General features: G+C 49.3%; 2 protein-coding genes and 1 pseudogene across 3 annotated transcripts; 1 reads left to right on the forward strand and 2 right to left on the reverse strand.

Annotated features, from left to right (window-relative positions):
* The first annotated feature begins 3931 nt into the window (after window positions 1-3931).
* Window positions 3932-8278, forward strand: LOC112878221 (mRNA-decapping enzyme-like protein). 2 transcript variants are annotated; one of them, XM_025942652.1, is made up of 8 exons: window positions 3932-4330; window positions 4425-4468; window positions 5132-5181; window positions 5717-5861; window positions 6386-6439; window positions 7006-7135; window positions 7276-7797; window positions 8000-8278. In XM_025942652.1, the coding sequence occupies exons 1-8, from the start codon at window positions 3953-3955 to the stop codon at window positions 8054-8056; spliced, it is 1380 nt and encodes a 459-aa protein (XP_025798437.1). In that variant the 5' UTR covers window positions 3932-3952; the 3' UTR covers window positions 8057-8278. The 2 variants fall into 2 exon arrangements, with proteins under 2 accessions (XP_025798437.1, XP_025798438.1); XM_025942653.1 differs by having other exon boundaries at window positions 3933-4330; window positions 4428-4468.
* Window positions 8279-8613: 335 nt separating this feature from the next.
* Window positions 8614-11452, reverse strand: LOC112876089 (annotated as a pseudogene).
* A 536-nt stretch (window positions 11453-11988) lies between these two features.
* Window positions 11989-14935, reverse strand: LOC112876090 (IAA-amino acid hydrolase ILR1-like 3). The gene is made up of 4 exons (XM_025940129.1): window positions 14371-14935; window positions 13595-13720; window positions 12644-12958; window positions 11989-12557 (listed from the first exon to the last, which is right to left on the reverse strand). The coding sequence occupies exons 1-4, from the start codon at window positions 14656-14658 to the stop codon at window positions 12057-12059; spliced, it is 1230 nt and encodes a 409-aa protein (XP_025795914.1). The 5' UTR covers window positions 14659-14935; the 3' UTR covers window positions 11989-12056.
* Window positions 14936-15341: the final 406 nt, after the last annotated feature.

Here is a 15341-nt window from a genome sequence, read left to right on the forward strand (position 1 = left end):
CCCCCTCGCCCTACCAGATCTCCAGATCTCAGGCGGCTCCTCCTCTGGCTACCCCGCCGGCCGAGTGAGGGGGGCGCGCGTGCGGCGGCGGCTGCAGGAGGGAATGGGGGTGGGGAACGGAACGCGGAAGATGGGGAGGAGAGTGTGGGGAAGGGGGAGAGGCGCCGCGCTTGCTTGGGGCTCCTTTCCTTTGTTGCGTTGCGCGCTGCGCTGCTGCCCGTGTGGTAATGTGCTAGCTGGGGGCAATGTGCTTGCTCTCCCACGCACAGCTCATCGCCACCCCGCCCCCGGTATCTTTCGACAGCTCTCCCCGCCTCACATGCGCACACCACAGTGTCTTGGTTTTCTTTTGTTTCGTTGCGACTCGCCTCGCCCCGATTCTACTGCTACGGCTACCCCTCCCTCTACCACCTCTCTCTCTCTTATTATTCTTCCATCACTCGCTCCGATCCACGGTGTGCGTTAATACCTTGCTTGTGACCACAGTTCAACCACCACCTCTTCTCTTCCCTTCTAGGAGGTGCCAAATCATCCTAGCAGATTTTTATATAAAAAAGACGCTGAGAGGTGCGAGAGAGAGAGTGTGTGTCGGTGACACGGCCGGATGACTGTTGACTCTACAGGGGAGAGAGAGAGACAGGGGCTGTTAGTTAGGATGTCTGCTTAGCAAGTTTGTTAGCCTGACCCAGAAAGAAAACAAAATGATTTAGCAGCGCTGGCCATGAGCAGCAGTTTTCTCGGTCTGAAAAAAATCATTTTGTTTACTTTCTGGGTCAGGCTAACAAAATCATTTTGTTTTCCCCCATATTCTTGTTTAATTTATTTGCCGGAATGGATGGCAAAGGAAAAGGATATGTGCGTCCAGTCCAATTATTTTTCGGCAGGAAATGCAAAGGGGGGAGGACCAACGAGTCGAGACGAAAGGAACGCACTAACTAACAAGGGTGGAAAAAACAACGCTCTAAAATAATTCAGGGACGGGGGAGCCCAAGCCAAGGAAATAAAGGCGGTAGGTGAGGTGTTATTAGCAACACAGCAAGCGGGGCACGCGTGTTTACTGATGGTTTCGTCTCCCTTTTCGCCCAAGCCTTTCTCTTTTATCCCCCCTGCTTTGTGTGTGACACAAGATTGAAGGGCACTACCATAGTACCATGCCCTCCTTTTCTGCTAATCTTTTCGCGGTGCTGGTTAAGTAATGGTGTTAGTTTAGATGGGCCGCGGCAGGTGTCGCTGTCCGTGGGCCCCCGACAGGCACCGAGAGATGGAGAGGCAGGGGAAATAGTTTTGTGTTGGTTGCGGTCCTGAGAGACGTTGGAGAGTTGGGAGCAGGCGAACGCAAGTGCCATTAGCAAATGCAGCAAAAGCAAAGCTAGCATTAGCAGAACTCTGAACAGTGCAAGCTAACTCCTCTATCTGCAACCTTTGTGTAGCCTCCCCTGCCATTAAAAGAAGTCGGCCCGGTCCGCTGGCTGAACGGAGCATGGACGCGTTCACTTGTCCCCATTTGCAGTGACATCCATGTGACGCGATTAGTCTCGCATTCAAAGCCATTAGCGACCCCCAAGTCCGTAAAAACCCCTGCTGCACTACTAGTAATATAAAAACTCCCCTGGCTGCTCTGATTTTTTTGTATATTTAAAAATATGAAGATAAAAGCTTGGTTTCTGCTGCCGCTCTGTTGACTCCGTTGAGCTGGCAGCGAATGCTGGTGTACGGCAGGGCGTTGAAGAGCGGCAGCTGCCTACAAGTCTCACGGCTACGGACTTACGGGCTCACGGCCTCGCGTTACATTTCTGCGCCGTACTATTCGTTGAAGCAAAAAAGAAAAAGAAAAAGAAAAACTTTTCCGTGCCCGTAGCGAAGCCGAAGCACTAGGCGCGTGAAGCGGGCGAGTTTTCCCCGTGCGGTTGACGGGTGGGCCAGGCCGGCCGGAGCGGGCGGCGGGAATGTTGCCGCGAGCCGGCAGGTTCGCTCTCCTCTGCAGCGGGGGCGTCCTCCGGCGATGCGGTGGCGCCGGGCGGTACATGCCACGACGTGGCGGGTCCCCCCGCCGGCGAGGCAGAAGAGGATCCGCCGTGTTCAGTTGCCGCAGCAGGGTTGTAGTAATCCCAACGACCAGCTAGCTCACTCTCGCACACACAGGAAAAGGCGTAATCACCATCACACGCTCTCTCCCCACCTTTTTCTCTCTCTGGATTCCCGGTGGCCGCCGACACTTTCGCTCCCTCTCTCTCTCCGTCCTAATCGCCATCATTTTGGGGGAGCCAAGAGCGAGAACACAGTGTGCTTAGGGCCCGGGCACTAAACCGCGCAGGCCCAAGTGGCTCGCTAGCTGCATCTCACCGGTCGGTCCATGGGCCCCTCCTCGGTGGGTGCCACGAGACACATCACGATCTCTCCAGCGAGGTTAACGAGCACTGGATGGCCCATGCTTCTTACAGCGAACTCGAGCGTTCGGAAATCGGAACAGAGGATCACCCATGCTTTTTGTCGTGACACGGGGAACTGGAAGGTGATCGTCGGCGGCAGATTCCTTTCCTTCACACCAAGTGCGTTTCCAGAAGTCTGCTCCGTTCCGTGCTGATGGGTGATGCAGAGGATACAGGCTCGCTCGGCGAGTTTAACTGACCGGCAAAATCCCTCAACGCTTCAGTCAGGCACCCGTGCCGTCTGAACAGAAAGAATGATGCCCAATCCTCGACAAAAAAGAAATAAAGAATGATGCCGAAAACAAATGTGTGTGAGATTTCTTGCAGGGGTCTCTCAGTGGCGAGGAAGCGTCTCCAACAAACTCTTTGAGCGCACCTACTTCTGGCGACTAATGGCATCATTGGCTGTGGTACTGGCAGAGGATGTCGTTGCTTGCAGCGAAAGCCCGTGCATCTGCGTGTCCTTCTCATTGCTTGTTCATCAGCTAGCACTGGAGCACAACTTAGCAGCGCCATTCTCTATTGATGAAAAATCATCCACACTGACTGATCTGATCTGACCTGACCCATCCGTGGAAAGGCGTCATCTGGATTCTCTGATAATTAAAATAAAAAGCACGATATCTGGAGATTCTCCGGTAAAAACGGCATGAAATAAAAGCGCGCTATCTGGATTCTCTGATAAAAATGGCATAAAATAAAAGCGCGTTATCTGGATTCTCTGAAGCATTCAAGATGCGGCGCATGTTTCTGAACTTCTCCAGAATCTGAAAAAAGAAAAGAAAAGAAAAACAGGAAGCATGACAAGCATGAGAACTCGGCGCCCAGCATTAGTTTATGCGCCGAGTGTTGACACTTCAGATAATTAACTCGTGCTCCTGATCCGATCTCCCTGACTCCATCCAAGGAAGTCAAAGCGACCCTTGGCTGTCCAAAGGCAGCTTGAATGCTTGATCCAGCTCTGTCCGTGGACTCCACTCCAGTAACCTTGCCCTTGCAGCTTGCACTGGCACAGCTGGTCGTTTGACGATTCTTCTGTGAGCCTAACCGTGCCTGGCAAAGGAGACTGGCTGAACGCCCACAGGAGGAAAGGTGCACGATGTCACATTCTTTTTGCTTCGCTTTCGTTTTCACCGGACTGAAACGGGTGGGAGAACAGTAATGGTGTTTGCTCTCAGCATCTTTCTGCAGTAGTTAGGCAAGGTGACCAAATCAAGCAAAAATGGAATTGTAATAAACATGAGCAGAATTTGTGCAGCTGAATCTCACACTCTCACAGGCAGCAGCAGGCCCCGCCCCTTTATTTCTGAGAAGAGAGGAGACAACAGGCCTGCTGAACTGCCCATCAAGCTGAAACTATATACTGCTGGGCCTTCATCCTTTCCACATTTACCCAAAGCCCAACAGCCCAATTCAGCCCCCCGAACCTAGAGAATCACAACGACAAGTTTTTCTGTTGCTCCAAGTGGGAATGGAGTTATGGACGAACCACTGACCAGTGGGCCCAGAGGAACAGCGGGCATATGAGCCGGTGTAGCTGCAATCCTTTCCCGGTTCCAGGTCCAGCCCGCCGCTGCTCATCTTCTCCCTCAGAAAACCCGCGCCCTACGCCGGAGAATAATCTCGCGGCACTTATTAGGGTTTCCGGCGAGGTCGCGGCAATTGGGGTTATGGCGAGGGCGCGCTCGCCCATGGTGCGGAGCAGGCGCGGCTGCGGAGGTGGAGGCGGCGGCGGCGGCGGCGTGAAGGTGGCGCCGAACCTGGCGTCGGCGTGGGACCGGGAGGGCACGCGGGTGCTCAACCTCAGCGTGCTGCGGCGCCTAGACCCCGCCGTCGTGGATATCCTCATCACCGCCGCGCACGTCGTCTCGTACAGCTTCGACGAGGACATCGAGGAGTGGGTACAATACCGTACCAAAACCCCTGCCCTCTCCCGTCCGATTTCCTTCCGTTGCAATTCCGACCCCCTGATTTGTGCGCGCACATGTTTGCTAGCAGAGCAGGAAGCCTGTGGAAGGGTCGCTCTTCGTCGTCAAGAGGTTTGCACTACTGGACGCTGCTGATTTTGCCACTGCATTACGTTGATCGCTGTACTTTAAGACTTTATGCTGTGCTTAAGGCCTCGGTGTCAGTTTGAGTTGTTGGGTGGATTTCTTAGCTACTTGGATGCTGATTATGTGTAATCCAGCAACGCCCTGCGCAGGAAATAGAAGCATGATTTAATTGCTGGTGAAAGTATTACTGGCTGTTGTTCCTGCTGTTGCTGGAACAGCAATGTCATTTCCATGCAATTGATTCAAGGATCTAGCATGGTATTATTTCGTTGTTGCTAAATGCATTGATGTGGCTTTTGCAGTAACCGCTCTTTGTCGCATGCTGATATCATGATATGGTTGTTGGTTGATTGAGATGCAATATGTTGCAACTGATAAGCGTAGCCCTATACTAGATCATTTTGTTTCTTTTGTTGATCCTGGTCCTACTATATGCTATCAACTGATCTATGGTTTTGTCAGTGCATGTTTCTGAAACATATCCATGTAATTCATTGTTTTTTCAATGTGTTAATGGCATTGTATTAAGTTGATACTCTGGCATACTTGTACTTAAATATGAAGATGTTGTTTCTGTCAGCCCTGAAGAGTGCGGTTTGTCTTGTTTTATCTCTCTTATTTTGCAATGATAAGCACTTATTCTTGCAGGAACACCCAGCCCAGATTCCAATTGGTCGTCATGAATCGACTAAATACAGGTATGCTTGCACACCTATTTTATTGAGCACACTTTTGTGCAAATTCACCTCGGTTGGCCATTAGGATTGTTGAAACAAATCTTGAATTGTGGGACAGTGGGAGCATTTGACAATGAAAGTAGGATATCGGTACATAATCTAGTTAAGAACCTTTGATGATGGCCTTCTATGTTAAATTAAACCATCAGGTGTTTGACTCCAATTCCTGATATGTTCATGTTGGGGAACGTGATAACTTAGGCATCATAAAAACTCCATTGTTAAAAATTGATTCCTCTTAAGTCATATTTGAGGCTGTTTATGCCATTGCACAGACAGAAATAATGTTTGCTCACTCAGCTGAAAACTTTTTCAAATCATAATTCTCCTTATTTAAGGGAAACCGTTGTAATACGACTTCAAATGGTACCTTGAAATGCTACCCTGGGCGACCTCTTTTAAGTGATATTGTTACTTATCTATGCTTCCTGCTTATTTCTTATGTTAACGTCGAAACTAAATATGTGAATTTTTTGCTGCCTTTCTCCTAGAACAGAAAATCTAGTCGAAGATGTCTTGACAGATTTTGAAGTTCAGGTGCATGTTCCCTACGTGATATACCGTAATGCTGCAGAGGAAATCATTGGAATTTGGTTCTATAACCCTCAGGAATGTGAAGAAGTTGCACATCTTTTTCATAGGTAATTATTTACTCTGTTCCTTTTAATCTCATCCACATTGGCATCATCAGTCATCCATCTGTTTCAGCAGAGCTCACAATTATGGAACTACAGCCTTGATTAGTCTCAAATTTCTTGTCGCTGAAGTGCTAATATTGGCATCTTTTAAGCTGAATTTGATAAAAAGTTATGTATTAGTATCTCAACTAATCTCACAATTGTGCGAGTGGATGTCTTTTCCGATACATGATTTACCAAAATACTAAACAACAATTCGCTGTATGCTGGTACTGGATTATGTTATCATTCACTACATGGTGTACAAAAGCCTCATTTTGTCAAGCTTCTCAACACTAATATATAAGTGTGTAACCAATATATCCTGAGTCCTGACTAGTACTAACTGTCTAAGCCTCTTTTGAACTGTAGTTCCTTATTTGTACCGACTTGGTGTTACAGTGCTAAGGGGGAGGGCAAGACAAGATTTTGCAAGTATTATATACTTATATTTATTTGTACTGATTAACCTCACATTCAATGTACAGGATAAAGTATGCATATGCTAGGGTGTCTCCCAAGGCAAATCTTTCTTCCAAAAGGTATATCAAGTTTTCATGCATTCCTGTTTCCGCTGGAAATAAGGCTGTTTGTGAAAATTCTGAAGGCAGGGGTTGCTGTTGATTACTTGTTATTTACTTTTTGTGTGTCCATTTTCTTTTACTACTATTTCTAGGTTCATGCTCAATATTTTCATTTCACATATGGCCACTGATAAAAAGCTAGGTTGCTGTTTCAGTCATTTTTATCATGCTAACTGTAATTTCCTCTTTCAGGCAGTATGATTATTGCAATGGATACCTGTAGTCCTGTACAAACGTAGCAAAATAGTTTTGGCCCCTGAGCATTTTTAGACCACGAGGTTTAAGAACCGCAGTGACATAAATTTGTGCAAATCGGTCAATGTTTAATGTGAACGTTTTTATTAGACTTTTCAAAGAAGAGGGGGGTAAACATTTAAATGTTCTAATACATTATTGGAAAACAAAGATAAAACACAATGTGATGTTTTGTCGAATTGACCCCCTTGAACTCAGAATATCACCACCTACACTTAAGTTGGTGAGCTATGGTGTTATGTGAATCTCTCTTACTATGCCGATTACAGTGTATATGAAGGACGGGAAGCAGCATCTGGGTCATCTGCTCTACCTGCAGCCGAAGATACTCTAGAACAACCGACATCACCTAGCATGGTATCAGATGATGTTGAAGAGTTCTTGCTAACCCCTTCAAAGGTAAGGAAACTTCCCTCTATCCATAGCTGCAATTCTTTTTCTTGAATATTCGTAGCTGTAATTTATTATTTTAAATGTTGTTATGTTTATTATGATCATCTGCAATCATGGTTAACCATTACATGAATTTCCTCAAACAGGTATCCGCATGTGTAGACACAATTGGTGGAACAGGGGCAGTACAGCCAAACAAATCTTTCAGGACTATTTCTTCTTCTAGTCATGAATTGCATAATGCCAGTGCATCACAGGCTTCTGCCTTGCACAATCTGTTTCCTTCACGAACTTCATCAGTTACTCTGCGGCCCTTTGATGCTCATAGACCACATAGCTCTGCCACCACCCAATCTGCAAGTCTTTCAAATGTAAAGCCACAACTCCTTACACCCATGGCATCTATGCCGTCAACAATAGCTGCTGCTGCTGCTTCACTGTCTACTGTTCCTCCACTTCATCCTCCCTTTGCCGATCATCAACCACAAGTTGCTCCCTTGCTCCATCCCTTTCCACTACACACCACACCCCCCAATCCACCTTATGGCATGCCCTTGCTTCAACCATTCCCGCCGCCTAGTCCGTTGCCATTGCTTACCCCATCAGCATCTTATAGCCAGGTGATAACAAGAGAGCAAGTTGGGGCTGCACTGCTGAGGCTTGCACAGGTATTCACTTGGATTCTGCTCATTGCCATTTTATTTGAGAGAGTTAGCAGTTAACTGAAGCTTGTTGATTCTGCAAGCATTGTTAGATGTATAGCCTTGCAGGACAGTGATAAATATCGTAATTTTCACAAACATGTCTCTAGCAGAATTCCCCTCCTCTTCACTGTGAAACTTTTGCTGAGACTGCTGTTTCTTTTGGCAGAATGATAATTTCATCGATATGGTCTACCGGGAGATGGTTAAGAGGCCGTACCCTTGAAGACATGGTTTTGTGTCTGCGCAGCCTTATAGGTGTCTCATGTGTTGCCTTTTGTCAAGCATTTGTTGACAGGTCTGTGAAATGTAGAGGCTGAGTTTTAACAGCACAGTTCGAGTTGTAGGCTGATATATGAAATGCAGAGGCCTAGGATGTTTCAACAACATATTTTTGTAGTTTGAGCTGTAATCTGAGCCGTTCTGAATGCATGGCGATGTTCCATAACATACAGGTTCCCCAGTTGCGCCCCCCCGCCACATTTTAGACGAACTTATGATCTAGTACCTTGACCAATTCTGAATATACTATCACATGATAGTGTCAAATCAAGAAGCTGTCTGTTAAGCGGTTCAACTGCTTCACGAAATGCAATATGTTACAAATGCATGGAATGGTCTGACGAGTACATTTTCATTCTACTACGCTCTTGTGAACTGTGAATGCACGGAAGCTGTTAAGGGATTCTGGTGTCGGGCTTTCACGGTGAGAAGGACGTTTTCTAGCAGAATCGTTTGTTAATCATTGATATTGTCACGTTGTCTGTTTACGGCTTCAGAGAATTGCAATGTTCGCATCCCACTTTTATTCGATTGTGCGCTTGCGATGAACGGATCGAATAGTTTGATCAGTGCAGTATATATGATAATATGCGACGGTCAATGTATAGCTAGGAGGAGCTTGATGAGGCGTGTTTGCTCAAGTAGTCGATCGCCACGGCGGCGTGGAAGGCAGCTCCGATGGGGAGCGCGCCCTCGCCGATCACGACGTGCGGCGAGTGCAGGTGACTGACCTTCCCCTTCCCGGCATTTCTGACCCCGACGTCGAAGAAGACCGCCGGGATCTTCTCCGCGTAGAAGCCGAAATCCTCGGCCGCCATGAACTGGGGGCACACCCTGACGTTGGCCTCCCCGAGCATGCCCTCCGCGACGGCCTTGGCGTGCGCGTACATGGCTTCGTCGTTGACGGTGGCCGGGTACGGCCGGAGGTCCTCCTCCATGAAGTCGACGGCCGCCGTGCAGCGGCCCACGCCGGCCTGCCCTTCGATCACCTCTCTGATCCTCCTCTTGAGGTAGGAGAGGCCTTCGTTTGTCATGCTCCTGAACGTGCCACCCAGGGTCACGGACTCCGGGATGACATTGAAAGCTTCGCCTCCTTTGATGAAGGTCACGGACACCACCTGCAAGCAAGACGATGAGGCCATGCAGATGCTTAATTTATCAGGGGAGGCATTACATGCTGACGTGACGATCTGCACGCACCGCGCCCTGTAATGGATCGGTCTCGCGAGCGACGAGCTGCTGAAGGCTGAGCACGGTGGAGGAAGCCGTGACGATCGGATCGACGACGAACTGGGGCCCCGCCGCGTGGCCGCCTTTCCCGGTGATTGTCACCGTGAACCGAGCTGATCCGGCGAGGAACGGACCTGGCCTGGAGCCGACGGTGCCCACCGGCAGAGCCGTGTCGACGTGCAAGCCGAAGATGGCCTGCACGTCGTCCAGCACGCTTTCCTTGAGCACGTGGTACCCGCCGGCGTGGCCCTCCTCGGCCGGCTGGAAGACTAGCTTCACTGTACCCTACGGACAAAATCGATCACCAGCTACGCAAATCAACCATTTTCAGAACCAACAAGGATGCGAATGCGAAAGCAAGACGATGGAAAGATTCGCGTTATCAGATCAAAGCTTGCAATGCCTGAATCCTATTTTAACACCTGAACCTGCTGCACGTGAAATAGTTGAAACATCTCAAGTCAAACAGGGGAAGCTCATGAATGGCGTGCGAGAGCATCTTTGCTCTAGCAGGAAGCAGCTACAGGAATGGACTTCGCATGCATCAGTCATCAGCTTGAAAGCCAACTTGAGTTTTCTTAAGCATATTATGCTACTCCTATCTAGGAAAAGCTTATGAAGTCTACTTCTTTGCACTCCGTGCTAGGTATTCTTGGGAATGCAAAATTAAGTGTGGCAATAGTGCACCAGAGACTAGATAAGAAAAAGGGAAAGTCCGGTTCACATCCTTAGACTATCATAAAAGTTCAATTTTCAACTTTCAACTATAAAATCTGATAAGAGAGACCATCTAATTATTGAAACCGGATAAATTTGGTCCTTACGGTGGTTCCGAAGGTGGTTTTGCATTTTTTTTAAAAAATAAAAAATTCTAATTAGATCTAAAAAATCAAAACTAATTCGTTTTAAATCAGAAAAATATGAAACTAGCACCAAAATTTTTCTAAAAATATAATCTATCTATTATTGCTCTATTTGAATCTTATTTATTCAAAAATAATAGGCATAACTACAAGCAATGAATATATAAAAATGGATCTGAAATCACCTTGAAATTATCCAAATGGCCAAATTTATCCGATTTTGACAGTTGGATGGCCTATATTATCCGATTTTATAATTAAAGGTTGAAAATTAGATTTTTGTGATAGTTCAAGAGTGTAAATCGGACTTTTCTCATAGCAATAATAAGAATAAGACCATTCCGGAAAAACAAGACTATCGAGCCTTCACCTTCAGATAGTTTCTCCTGGACTGAAGCAGCCTAGCAGCTCCGAGGAGCATTGCTACATGAGCATCATGGCCACAGGCGTGCATCTTCCCATCTTCCTTGCTCTTGAACTCCCATTCGACCATTTCCTGCCAATGGAGCACATGGTGCATGAATGTGAAATTAGTCATCGAAAATCTTCGATCAACGACAATAAGATTTCATGCTCATGATGCAACTCCATTAAATACATGTCATGTAATGCCGACGCCTTGATTGGTCGTCCAGTGCTACCGGACATGGATGGATCATCCGGGGCTTTGAAATATATGTTGGTTCAGTTGTATCTTCTACGATGCGACAGGTGAAACACAGCTTTTGAAAAGGGGTTTGGTCCACAAGAACTGATAACAAAGACAGTCAAGAGTGTACTAGTGACATTGACATGTATTACTTCGCCACTTCTAGAGAAGACGAAAGCTTTGATGTTTTTTGTTCCTTCACGATACTGACTTGCAAATTTGCTGCCCCCCGAAGATACAATTTTGATCAGGCAATGCATCGAGCCGGAGAGCTCCGGGCTCCTGACCCATAAATTGAAGAGGCGCAGTCACGAACCTGGATGGGGAGCGCGTCCATGTCTGCCCGGAGCGCGAACACCGGCCCCGCGCCGGCGCCCTCGGGGCCGGCGATGGTGGCGACGACGCCCGTCCGCGCGACGGGCCAGGCGTAGGCGACGCCGAGCGCGTCGAGCTCGCGCGCACGAGCGCGCTGGTGCGGTGCTCCTGGAAGGCGAGCTCCGGGTGCTAGTGGATTTGGCGGCGCACGCCGAGCTGCCACTCCGCGAACTCCGGCGCGCGCGCCGCGTAGCTCCCGCGCGAGCGCTGCCGCCCCTGCCATCGAACAGGTCGAAGCAGCAGGAGGAGACGGCCGGCGGCGTTGGCTGACTGGTGTGGGGGAGTGATTCCTCCTGTTGGTGAACTGGTGATCTCTTGTGTCTCACAAGCTATGTGCAGGCGTGGCCGCGTGGGGCACGTTTCCAGGAACAAGAACAATCCCCGTGGTGGTTTTAGCATCCGGTGCACGTTCTCGATGGGAAGGAAGAACCCGCCACCGTTGACCGAGAATCATATTTTGTTGATTTCGGCTGCACATTGTGTGTACAGCCCATCAAACTGCAGGGGCCGAGAAACAAACGGCCTTTTTGGAGCCATATTCTGCCAGAAAAAAAAAGAAAAAAAATAGAAATATAGAAGGGTACAATGACAAGCGTAAGAAAGAAGAAGATCGGAAAGATTCCTTTATGCTGGTCACAGTTTTTTTTTTCTTGATACTATTATAATTATCAGATATGAGGCACTCAGAGAGTGTCTTTTTCTCGAGAAAAAGTTACTGTTGAAGAACCTCTTCATCACTGCATAAATGGTAAAGCCGGATTGTCTGAACAGTTATTCAAGGAAGCTCCTTTAATGCTTGAAATGGTCACAGTATAATACAGGGCAGGCTATGGCGAGGCGTGCTTGTCCAGGTACTCGATGGCTACGGCGGCGTGGAAGGCGGCTCCGATGGGGAGCGCGCCCTCGTCGAACACCACGTGCGGCGAGTGCACGTGGTGGATCTTCCCCGCCCCCTCGTTTCTGACGCCGATGCCGAAGAAGGCGGCCGGGATCCTCTCCGCGTAGAAGCCGAAATCCTCCGCCGCCATGATCTGGGGCCGCAGCTTGACGTTGGCCTCGCCGAGCATGCTCTCCGCCACCGCCTTGGCGTGGGCATACATCGCTTCGTCGTTGACGGTGGCCGGGTACGGCCGGAGCTCCTCCTCCATGAAGTCGACGGCCGCCGTGCAGCGGCCCACGGCTGCCTGCCCTTCGATCACCTCTCTGATCCTCCTCTTGAGGTAGGAGAGGCCTTCGGTCGTCATGCTCCTGAACGTGCCACCCAGGGTCACCGACTCCGGGATGACATTGAAAGCTTCGCCTCCTCTGATGAAGGTCACCGACACCACCTGCAAGCAAGGCCCTCCATTACCAAGGCATTATCAGATCATGTACATTTTTTTACACTGGATCTGAATATTCATCCTGAACGTACAGCGCCCTGAAGCGGATCGGTCTCGCGAGCGACGAGCTGCTGAAGGCTGAGGACGGCGGAGGAAGCCGCGACGATGGGGTCGACGACGTGCTGGGGCCCCGCCGCGTGCCCGCCTTTCCCGGTGATGGTCGCCGAGAACCGGGCTGCTCCGGCGAGGAACGGCCCTGGCCTGGAGCCGACGGTGCCCACCGGCAGGGATGTCTCGACGTGCATGCCGAAGATGGCCTGCACATCGTCCAGGACGCCTTCCTTGAGGACATGGTACCCGCCGGCGTGTCCCTCCTCGGCCGGCTGGAAGACAATCTTCACTGTGCCCTGAGGATGATGTCGAGAAGGGTAAATTTTTTATCCTGGTAACTGATGATTTACTGAGACTATTTGTTGATCTCCGCAACTTTTAAAACGACAAATAACTGTTCGTTTGATCATTTCACAACATGTAAACCTGCTGCAAATTAAAGTTGACACGGCACACAAGGTACTACTTGTTGAAGCTTCCATCAGTTTGAAAGTCACTCATCCGAGCAGTTGGATAATGAATTATAAATTTTAAAGACAGATGGCCGCCAAGTACCAACGGGCATGCTCTCCCACGCGCAAATTTATATTGCAAGCATCAGGATGCTACCGCACCAAAATCATTGAGCATATATTTTTATTTTGTTTTCAATCATGCTGAGCATGAGTGCTCTTAATTTTTTTTTTTGACGCGAGTGCTCTTAAATTTGCCAGGAAAGCATATTCCATTGTTGGGACCATCCAAAGGAATGGAATTCTCATCAATTGAAAGTCGAACTTGAACATATGAGATTTTAGCACGTCAATTTGGTGTAGTTAAATTATCTTGCAATTCAAGCAATTGGAACCAGTATTTCAAAACTGCAGTAATGAATTCGAACAGTATCGATTTTTTCTGACAGAGACGAGCCTGAAGAGACTATGGTCCGGTACCTTCAAATCGTTCTTGCGAGACTGAAGCAGTCTAGCAGCTCCAAGTAGCATTGCCACATGAACATCATGCCCACAAGCGTGCATCTTGCCGTCTTCCTTGCTCTTGAACTCCCATTCGACCATTTCCTGCCAATGAAGCACATGGCAAACGGAAAGTCAGTAAGCTAAATATGTATCTGGTAGGATTATACGCACCTAGAGTAACATGCAGCGCCAGAAAAATATTAATAACGTAGTTCTGACACCATGGTCTGTTTGTTCTCTCTTGTCTCTAGTCCAGCGTTACTTTCTTTTTTTGAAGAAAATTGATGCTGTCTAGTGCTACTGAAACTTCAGTAGTATATCATCCGGGAATTTGAAGCGTCTTCAGTCATATCGGTTTTATAACGCGACAAGCGAAGCAATTAACAATGGATGTTTGTATAGTTGCTAGTAGTCGCTATCAAGCTTACTTGACGGATAGCACAAGGATCATTTTTTTTGGACCATAGAAGAGTGGTGATGACATTGACAAATGACAAGCATGGCATATTAGCATGTATAGGACGTAGGAACAAACAATGCAAGATGCTGGCTAGCTAGTTGCAACTTCTTTTTTTCAATGACATGATGCATTTTCTTTTTCGCTCTCCACAATACTGGCTGCTGCTTGTTGCAAATTTCAAACCGCAAAAACACAGGTTCAAATTCGATCGAGCCATCGCAAACATTGCGGTGACGAGCCACTGACCTTCGAGCTCGGGATCAATCGCAGAAAGCGAGGCGTACGTACGCACCTGGATGGGGAGCGCGTCCATGTCGGCGCGGAGCGCGAACACCGGCCCCGCGCCGGCGCCCCCGGGGCCGGCGATGGTGGCGACGACGCCCGTCCGCGCGACGGGCCAGGCGTAGGCGACGCCGAGCGCATCGAGCTCGGCGCGCACGAGCGCGCTGGTGCGGTGCTCCTGGAAGGCGAGCTCCGGGTGCTGGTGGATTCGGCGGCGCACGCCGAGCTGCCACTCCGCGAACCTCGGCGCGCGCGCCGCGTCCAGGAGCTCCCGCGCCAGCGCCAGCGCCGCTGCCATCGACGCCCCGTGGCCGGCTGCGCCTGGAAGTGCAGTACTGTAGGTCGAGACGCTCGAAGACGATCGAGCAGGCCGGACGAGGAGGAGGAATAAGGCGGAGTAGAGCTCTGGCGGGAGAGGGATGCCGACTTGGGAAGTGCACGGCGCTGCTGTATGGTCGGCCTTGTTTGCTTCCGCTTGGAATCCTCGTCGGTTTTGAGATCCGGTGGACAGGAGAGGATTATCCCGCGTGCCGCCCGTGGTAAGTGGGGGGCAGCCACGCCGGTTCGGAGGTCGCGTTGCGCGCACCGCCATGTCGAGAAGTGAACGCGGCATGGCATGGTTGTTCTCCCGTCGTTCCCGGTGCACCCTCTCTTCTCGCCTCGTCGCTGTCATTGACAGCGGCGGGACACGACACGCGCAGGAGCAATCGGCACGGTGCGGTTGCCTGCCTTCTTTTCTTCAGGAATGGCAGCTGACTAACCTTATCAGTTATCACTCCGATGGAATCGGTTGCTCGCTCATGTCAACTCCTGTCTCCTGGGGACAGCGGTAATGGTGCTGGAGCACAAGCTCGTGGTTCTAGCTAGAAGTGATGAACTCCTTTTGCGTGATTGGTCGGTGAACAACTGATGAACTGAGCATTAGTGCTGATCGTGCCAACATGTCTGTGAACTACCGAACTCACTCCTTTTTTTTTTGGC

The sequence above is a fragment of the Panicum hallii genome, chromosome 9 (assembly GCF_002211085.1).
Source record: "Panicum hallii strain FIL2 chromosome 9, PHallii_v3.1, whole genome shotgun sequence".
In the NCBI taxonomy this organism is placed as follows: domain Eukaryota; kingdom Viridiplantae; phylum Streptophyta; class Magnoliopsida; order Poales; family Poaceae; genus Panicum; species Panicum hallii.

Excerpts from the sequence above, each read along its gene's own strand:
- LOC112876090 (XM_025940129.1), bottom strand. The coding sequence starts at position 14,658 with ATGGCAGCGGCGCTGGCGCTGGCGCGGGAGCTCCTGGACGCGGCGCGC. Across the intron at positions 12,959-13,594 it reads CTCGCAAGAACGATTTGAAG|GGCACAGTGAAGATTGTCTT; the intron begins GTACCGGACCAT and ends CATCATCCTCAG. Across the intron at positions 12,558-12,643 it reads CCGATCCGCTTCAGGGCGCT|GTGGTGTCGGTGACCTTCAT; the intron begins GTACGTTCAGGA and ends CCTTGCTTGCAG.
- LOC112878221 (XM_025942652.1), top strand. The coding sequence starts at position 3,953 with ATGAGCCGGTGTAGCTGCAATCCTTTCCCGGTTCCAGGTCCAGCCCGC. Across the intron at positions 4,331-4,424 it reads ACGAGGACATCGAGGAGTGG|CAGAGCAGGAAGCCTGTGGA; the intron begins GTACAATACCGT and ends CATGTTTGCTAG. Across the intron at positions 5,862-6,385 it reads GTTGCACATCTTTTTCATAG|GATAAAGTATGCATATGCTA; the intron begins GTAATTATTTAC and ends TTCAATGTACAG.